General features: G+C 30.5%; 1 protein-coding gene across 4 annotated transcripts; it reads left to right on the forward strand.

Annotated features, from left to right (window-relative positions):
• Positions 1 to 432: 432 nt before the first annotated feature.
• Positions 433 to 8345, forward strand: LOC111029452. 4 transcript variants are annotated; one of them, XM_022308456.1, is made up of 9 exons: positions 433 to 646; positions 1266 to 1369; positions 2709 to 3369; positions 5212 to 5575; positions 5772 to 5873; positions 6202 to 6339; positions 6810 to 6893; positions 6986 to 7142; positions 8114 to 8345. In XM_022308456.1, the coding sequence occupies exons 3-9, from the start codon at positions 2791 to 2793 to the stop codon at positions 8187 to 8189; spliced, it is 1500 nt and encodes a 499-aa protein (XP_022164148.1). In that variant the 5' UTR covers positions 433 to 646; positions 1266 to 1369; positions 2709 to 2790; the 3' UTR covers positions 8190 to 8345. The 4 variants fall into 4 exon arrangements, with proteins under 4 accessions (XP_022164148.1, XP_022164147.1, XP_022164146.1 ...); XM_022308455.1 differs by lacking the exon at positions 1266 to 1369; XM_022308454.1 differs by lacking the exons at positions 433 to 646; positions 1266 to 1369 and adding an exon at positions 1376 to 1491.
• The last annotated feature ends 1265 nt before the right edge of the window (positions 8346 to 9610 follow it).

The raw sequence follows: 9610 nt of genomic DNA on the forward strand, positions 1-9610 counted from the left end.
ACAAGTTTAATATTCCAGTTAGGCTTCAAATACTTTACTACTGATGGTATTGCACAGGTCTGAGAGTTACAATTAATACAATAATACCTGCTACGCCTGAGTACGTCATTACAAATGTTTTCAGTGTACCTTCTACATTGTAATATACCACTGAAGTAATTTAAATCAAGATAAATGGTTGTTAATAAAAAATTTAAATGTATAGACTTGAATTTACCAGATTATATTTTATTTGTTTAGTTATTAGAAAATAATATTATTTTAATTTAATTATTTATATGAAAATGTTTGTGATTAGGTAAATATTATAAATAACTAGAATTTTTTGTATATCTATTCTGTTCGTCAAATTTAAATGACCTCTTTGAACCCATGATAACAAAATAAAATGTATAATAATGATGTTTGAAACATGCCGACTATTACTCTTTATTATTTCACAAATATAGTTAGTATGTTTGTGTACGTGGTACGTGTAGTATTACTTTATTTTTTTCTATAGTCTTAAATACTCTTTTAAATTGATAATTGTTTTAGATTTTTTTTGATTAAAACTGAGATGAAAATAAAATAACGTAAAAACCATAATTATGATTACAACTCAACTTTTCCAATACTCACATATATATTATGTTCATTAAATCAGGTAAAACAATATAATTAATTAAAGTGAACTGTATAAATATTAAATGTAGCTACGTAACTATAGTTATATATCAATTAACAAAATATCTTATTATACTAACTAAAATTGTACCTATTATACCATTTACTCATTATGCACCACGAATATTGTGAATACAATTGTTTTAATAAAAAATAAATTTATATATTATTATTATATTATAATATTATAAAAAAATTAATTTAATAATACGCAATAGATATAATGTTCACTGCGATTAACTTCTATAGTGCAAATATTATATTAGTACAGTTTAGTTACTATTTATCTCGTAATGAATAGTTATCAGTTGGAAAATGTATTTAAAATTAAATTTCAGTTCTAAGTTATTAAGCAATAATAAGTACCCATATTAATAGTTGAGAATTATTATGCATTAGCAGAAGTATTTATTTTTTTAAGGTTTTGTATCAGGTGCAGTACCTATCTATTACTGCAAGTTAATTTTCTCTTACCAGTATGCGCTAAGTATAAAATTTTTAGATTTAAATGACTTTCATATATTTATTAATATCGAATTCTTATATTTTTAGGCTTACAAATCAATAGTAAATAAGTAAAAATATGCAATTTATTTTAGGTCTCATGGAGCTATCATTCTATTGGTTTTACAACAATGTTTTGAGATCTGCATCCAAATCACAAAAAAAAAAATGTATCAATTGCATTCCGCCTCTTGGAAGGGTCTGTCTGAATTTCAGCCATCTCTTGGAAGAGTCTGTCTGAATTGCATTCCATGTCTTAGAGGTGTCGGTCCGAATTGCAAGCTTTGAATCACATGTTCATTTATGATAACATGCAGTTATGTATGTGCACAACTTAAACTTTTTTTTGGACTTTCCTAATTTAAGTTTTAAAATATAACAATACTTTTCCAACATTCTACAATATTTATATATTTTATGGAAATGTAACGAAAGCCCGTTTCTTCAGTGGAAAGTAAGTTATTTAGTTATATTATTCGGACATACCCCTCCAAGAGACGGCATTCAATTTAGACATTCCAATTTATATTTATTTTTTTGACATGCAATTTGGATGCACCGTTTTTAAGTATGTAAATACTTTTAACAGTAGAAAAAATTCTCCTAAATCATTAACTTTGAAGGTGCTTTCTTGTAGAAAATTAGATCTAGTTGATTGGTACTTAATTTTTTCTTCAAAATATTGGGGAACACAAAAAATAAATGAGAACATGCTTTTTTTTATATTAATATTATTATTAAAATAATTGATTTGTACCATGGTCACCAAAAATTTTGACCGTTTCCGCTCAGAATCGTTTTTTGTACACTATGATAAACATATCATTGAATTAAAATTTAACACATCCATGATCAATGATCCATAAATCATTATACGGCAGCCCAATCAATGGCAAGGTATATTTGACGACTACTCTACAACAGAGCCATTCCCTACTTGCCCAATTTTTTATTGTAGGTATTTTAACTTGTACCATTTAGCTACCTTAAAATACAATATGTCAATATACTTGTAGACCTATATAAGTACTATACTTTAATAATGTTATATGGATAAGGTGTTTTTTAATATTATGTCATGTATTATTTAAACGTTGTAACGAAAAGAAAAACAAATGCCTTTTTAAAATACTTATTAAATATTGATATAGAATTACATTTTTTTTTTTAGTAAAAAAACCCTCATTGAAAATTTTTTTGAAAAACAATTAATTTCAATATTCGTTAAATCAAAGTAGGCAAGACTAAGTGTCTTACCTATAATATTATTAACATAAAAATACTCTTATTTATTGTTTAGTTGGGGAATTCCCGATTCCAGAAAAACCATACATTTTCCTTTTCCACTAATACACTTTACCAGCATATGAAAAAAAAAAACATATATGATAATTGATAACCATTCGAATAATATTGAATGATTGTAGCTATTAGGAAGGAAATAGCTCTATATATACCGTTCCACACTAGTATCGATTGTATTACCGCAATACCGTCGTCCATCATATCAATACCATTTCACAGCGTATTTTGTACAGGTTTTCAGGGTGGCCAAACGTGGGAGCCGTGACAGCGCACCACCAAAAAGGAAAACAAACAGTAACGAGCTGGTACGCCGACATGTCTAAGGATGAGTCACGTGACCGGGACGGCGACACGACGCCGGATGGACAGGAGACCGTCTGGTCGCGAACAAAGCGAGCGCTAAGCGCAATCCACGTGGAACCACTGGTGTGCTGTTACATCGTGTCCCGGACGGTCATTATGCTGGCCAACCAGAACCTGAGCCTGCAGAAGGCGTGCTCGGTGAACCTCCAGTTTGACGACGACACGTGCGCCGCGCTGCTGGCCAAATCCAAGACGAACGCCAGTGACCCACTGCACCAGTATGAGGTGGCCACTCAGCGGCTGGTGGCCGACATGCTCTTGTGGCAGTTGGTCGTCCAGAGCATTGTGCCGTGCGCGCTGGCCGTGTTCGTCGGGTCCTGGAGCGACCGGCGGCGGAAGCGTGTGCCGTGCATGCTGATGCCCGTGGCCAGCGAACTGGCCCGCGTCGTTGGCCTGGTGGCCTGCGTCTACTGGTTCAGAGAGCTCCGCATGGAGGTGGTCGGCATCGTCGAGGCGGTGCCTACGTCACTGGCCGGCGGCAGAATGGTTCTGTTTAACGCGATGTTCAGCTATGTGGCCGACGTCACCGGGGTAAGTGTTCTACGTCTCCCCTGTACAAGGTATGGATTTTGATGCACTAAAAAGTATAATGATATCCCATATAATATTTTATGCAATAAAATCGTGAAAAAGGAAAATATAAATAATCAACTAAAACAATTATTACACAAAAAAATTTTTTTTTTAAGTCTACCCAATTAAATCATTTTTTGATTATTATTAAGACAATTATATTAGTACACGAAAACCCACACACTGTTTGATCGAGTCTTCAAAATCACCTTGGCCTGATGTCTGTCTGGTATAAAAAATGGGGTGTCCAAGTCAACAAATCAAAATCCAATTCATAATACTTTCACACTTCGTCTCCCTCCCTGCTCAGAAGTCTCCCTAGGTAATATTCCAATCCTGCCCCCATCTCAATCGGTGAGGTACCGTCGTCTTGTCTTGGGACTGTATGTTAGAACTAAAAAACTTGCTCTAAATGAACAACCACGCTCAATCAAAACACTAATATCTAACAAACATACCAAACTAAACAACAAACTTCTCATCTATAAATCTTTAATCAAGCCCATGTGGACTTATGGCCTACAACTAAGGGGCTATGCAAAAATATCTTAAGTTAACAAAATTCAAACCGTTCAAAATAAAACCTTACGCATAATCACTAACGTCTCCAAATATACTCGGCACACAGACTTAAATATAAAAACAGTTTCCGCTAAAGCAGTAACATTTTACAAACGATGTCATAATAGACTTCCAACTCATCCCAATCCCCTTACATCAAATTTAGCTTCACGTACAATTCAGGGCAATCCCACACGACGACTAAAAAGAAATTGGTTTAGAGATTAACTCAATAATTAATTTTAAAAAAAAATAAATAAAAAAAAATAGACAAACAAATAGGTAGTGCTTTCGCTGGATTTCTTCTTCCATCAAGCTTTTTCATGTACAAAATCTCCCACTTATCACATATTCTTATTGTGCCCAAGGAGACAGATTGTATATTTCTTATTAAAAATAAAAAATAAATAAAAATGTAATAACTATTAATTTATTAATAATTTATTTAATGCCAAACACATGGTATTTTTAGTGAAATTGCTTAAAAATCTGATTACGAACTATAGGTTTTTTTTTAATTTATACAATAAAACTGTTTATTTGATAATTATTGATTTATTTATGAAGTACTGAAGTAACTGTATTAATTAATATTAAACATATAGTTTTATTGGTGAAATTACTCAAACTTAATTAGTTGTACAATTTAAAACAGTTCACCTATAGTTAAATCTCACTTCAATATGCAATAAACATCCAATTTTTTTTCAAATCCATTATATTTCGTAAAGATTACTAACAAAAATCCAAAAATACAAAAAGGATAAAATATACCATAACATAAAATTCGATACTCTACCTATTATGTAACAATAACTTGTACCTACATTTTAAATTTAAATTATACTGATGGTCGAAACAGGATACCTCAAAGTGTCTCCTCTGAGTCCTGCAGTTCATACACAATTATGCTCTTTGCTATCTCATGATCCTCATTTATCATAACATCACAAAAAAAATAAATAATGATATGAGCCCTTTACACCCATTTATTTAGAATTCATACTTGAATTTCACGGTGTTCCTAACACGTTTACACTTTAAAAAGTGCATAATATGACCACTTAAATACATTAGAAACTGATAACACGACGGCCTTCACTTTCACGCACGAGTGCAGGTGCAGCCTGTATAACAAATAATAATGCAATCAGTTTTTTGTTTTGTTTTTATTAGAATGTCCGCCAATAATAATATCGGTTCTGATATGTATAATATAAATATATTATACTTTTTCAGGAAGAAATGAAAACTCTACGAATCGGTATTGTCAACTTACTATCCACAGTAGGCATGGCTATCGGTACAGCGTTGTCTGGTATTACATTTCAGAAGCTAGGGTTCTATGGTGTGTACGGTTTGTCTTCAGCCCTATGTGTAATAGGTCTTCTGTATGGTCTAGTATTTATAAAAGAAGTGTCACCCAACGAACAGGAGAATACAACAACACAGACAAGAAATGATGGTTTGTTTAATGGTTTTTTCAACGCAAAACACATTCGAGAAGCTTTTAAAGTGACGTTCAAGGACGGTCCACATAATCGAAAACTCAGAATAATCATGTTAATGTTAATTGCATTTTTAATCATGGGACCTTTAAACGGTTAGTAGACAAATTTTGTACACATTTATACTCTTACTAGAGACTTAAATACTACGTTAATAGATAACTAGTAAATAATGAAGTAGTTTTAATTACTAAATACTAGTATAATATTATGTACTAATATACACACTCAAAATAAACTTCATATTTGTAATAATTGTAATGAGACTAAAGTTGCACAATAATTTTACAGGTGATCTTTCGGTATCGTATTTGAATACGCGTGCCCGATTCAGATGGAACGAAGTTGATTTCAGTGTGTTTTCTACTTTCTCCATGGTCACTAGTGTAGTAGGTAATTTAAAAACTCAGACTTTTTGGATCAAAACGGTAGTTAGAAAATACTTAGAAGAATACCTAGAATACTAAATTTTGTTTTCATATCTCCCATCATTTCCGAGTGATACCGCTGCTAAAAGTGACACCCACCACTTTCGTGATTGTAATTATTGTCAATGGACAAACAAATATGAGGTATTCAAGGTATTATTCTGTGAAATAATAAAATTAAAATAAAAACTGTAGTAAATACAGCGTTATTTAGAGTTATACGTGATTTCCTTTCAACAATGTTCATTACGGCTACCTTTTTAAATTTTTTTTTAATGTATCTTATATTTTAGGTACAGCAATTTGCATTGGCTTATTTAGCCACGTGCTTAAAATCGACGATAGTTTAATTGGAGTGATGGCATGTGCAGGAAAAATTGCTGCTGGAGTATGTTACGCTTTGGCGACAGAACAATGGGTATACTATTTGGGTGTGTACTTAATATTTATCAAAACATGTTAGTTATTATTTAACTACCTATTAACATGTACAGTGAACGAGTATTATATTTTCATCCTGATGCATTTCATTCTCATCGGACCTGGGCAGTAATATATATATTATAATTATATTATATTAATCACTAGTCATTACAATAATTTAAATTCAATGATAAATAGAAAATATTCTGATTTCTAAGTATAGTGGATACTAATAATATGTATACTATACATACAATGTGCAACTTAATTAAATTTTCGTTACTTATATAATTGTTTTTCAAAGTGATGATGGCATCACTGTGTTTTTGTTTAAAAATAATACGATACTGATTAGTAACTACTATAATGTTCCGATGAGATCCAAACGACATTTAAATTACCAAATAACATTTACTTGTATAGCCCTATTGTGTCAAAGTGGCATAAAAAATATATATATAAGTGATATTGATTTCAGGACCGTTAGTAGACATTATGGGAGGTACGATTTTCATAACAGCGAGATCAATTATGGCAAAAATAGTTGGACCCGATGAATTAGGTAAGAATCGTTGTATATTGTTCATTTTTTTCTATCTATTTTAAAATGTACATACTATTACAAATTATAATGAAATAAATTATAATTTATAGGACAAGTTACAGCCATTTACGGCATCGTCGAATCGCTTGTTCCGATCGTGTTCGGTCCGCTATATACGGTGATCTACAAAAGTACAGTAGACACGTTACCGGGAGCGTACAGTTTAATAGGATCAATCTTAGCCATACCGGCGACTGTAATATATTTGTGAGTAATCGACATAAATCTAAGCGGCTTATATAACTAAATCACATGGTTAAATTTTCATTAAAACATAGATTTTCTAATTCCAATTTTTGTTATGCTAAATTTTCGTATTTAAGCTAATAAATTGACGTGGGAGAAGTTGACACCACCACATTGTGCTACAGACTTCTTTTATGAAAAAATATTGTGATAAAATTCGATAAGCAATTTTTTGAATTATAGCACATTTGCTCAATCACGTACGTGAAGTTGGCCTCCCACCATTCATTCGAAAATTATGCACTAATTTTGCAAATCGGTTTCCAGAATTTGCAAATCATTTTCCTGCCCAGTATAAAAATAATAAGATAGGGGAGGATAACTTCACACAGCCTCCCCGTTTGAGCTACGAATTTTAAAATTCTACTAATATTTTGTGGCACATAATATGTGTTTTTGTTTAATTTTACAATTTTTATGCCAGCGGTGAATTAGTCCGATCGATTCAAAAAATATGCCAATGTTTTGAAAATTAATAGTAAATTGGTTTATAGATAAATAAATCTAATTTTAGTAAAAAAATTTAAGTTTAATACAAAAATCTAATTAAATAAAATATCTAAATTGAATAGAAAAATCTAAATTCGATAAAAAAATCTCATGTGAATAAAAAAATGTAATTCTTTCTAAATTCTAAAAATTGGTTACAAATGTTTGCAAATAATTTGCAATATATTTGCTTATAGGTTTGAAATTTGTAGCACAAAGTGGTGGTATCAACTTCACACACTTAATAAATTGGTGGATAGATGCTTAATTAAAATAATATTTGGCGGCTCTATATTCTTCTACTTTTTGAATGTTTAATTATTGCTGTAACTTCTAAGTTTCTAACACAATTATATCCCACATACCACCCTATCCCCCCTTCCAAACAAAAAGAAGATACATACTTACAAAGTTATTGATGATTTGTTTAAATTCCAAAATAGATGGATGTACAAAGAAAGTAAACAATCACAAAAAATCGACGATAAATCTGTAAAAATTGAGAATGACAAACTTTGAAGTAATGCAAACCACCAGGCGATTATCAATTGGATTAATCATCACTGAAAGTTAAACATTTTCGAGATCATCAACGTGGAAGCATCGAGGAAAAATATATTCAAATTGTTATTGTAAAAAATAAAATAATACAATTTGTATAGTTATAAAGAAAAATAATAAAGTTTCGAAAAGCCAAATTACGTTGTTTAGTTTTGTTGTTAAATTTAGGCAGTGTTAATACTATATTTAAATTTTATTAATATTTTTTTTTTTTAACTTTTAAAGGAACCAACGAATATTACTTATTGGAAGAGCGTAGAGCCATGAGAAGTGCATGATATGCACTGACACTTGCACACCCAATTCATCATTTAAAGAGCCACTTTAATTTAGGTTTTAAGGTCCACTGTCATCTAAAATTTTGAATTCTTGGGAGATTGTTCTGATATATTTAATAGGAAGAAAAAATATTAAATAGGTTATAATAAAACTATTTACAAAATATTTTAAATGAAAATTAGTTTACAATTTGCATAATAATTAATAAGAAATCACTATCAATTTTTGCCTATTACTGTAAAATGTACCCTAGGTCAAGGTGTAGGTACACCTAGAATATGACTCAGTGATTTGTTATTATTATTAACAATAATAGTATCTACCTACCAATCCAATAAAATATTCAGAATAAGTAACAACCGATGAGGAATATACTAATTAAACTAATTAAACAATAGATAATTATAACTCTGATATCTAAATATAGGCTGCATTATTGAAGAAACGAGTTAATTAGTATTGCAGTTAATGAATCGTACTCCCATCTGATATATTTAGGTTGAGATCTTAAATACAGTTTCACTTGATCATTCAAAGAAGTTAAAAAGATGAATTTAAAAATAAAAAAACAGATAAGTGGATGACGCTCTGCTGTACTAAAGGTTATGAGTGGATCACTGTGATGGATGGTGTGAAATTAGAATTCAATCATATAAAATCATTGTATATGAAGAACGATTCTGATCGAAGACGGACTGTCAGTCTATAATAGTAATTTAGTAGGTATATATTTTGAGGATATTATTGTGATTAAAGTAATGTATTTTACTAGGAAGCATTTGTACTACACAGGAGGTTAAACTCATTTTTGAAAAAAAATTAATTTTAAAAGTCATTGTGGGTATAAAGTATAATAATAAACTTTCAAGTACCCACGAATAATACTTTTAATTAACAACAAAGTAACATAAATCATTGTTTTTGGTTATTTAATATGTAATTTTGTCCACATTTAAACATAAAAAAAATTAAAAACATAAGAACTATGCTTTTAGATTTTTAGATTTTTTGGTTACAGAATAACTTTTTTGTGTGGAACTTTACTTAAATCTTTGGTCCTTGGCTATACAAGTTGAACATTTTATGAATATTGAAGTACA

Source organism: Myzus persicae, unplaced genomic scaffold (genome assembly GCF_001856785.1).
Source record: "Myzus persicae strain clone G006 unplaced genomic scaffold, MPER_G0061.0, whole genome shotgun sequence".
NCBI classification, from domain to species: Eukaryota; Metazoa; Arthropoda; class Insecta; order Hemiptera; family Aphididae; genus Myzus; species Myzus persicae.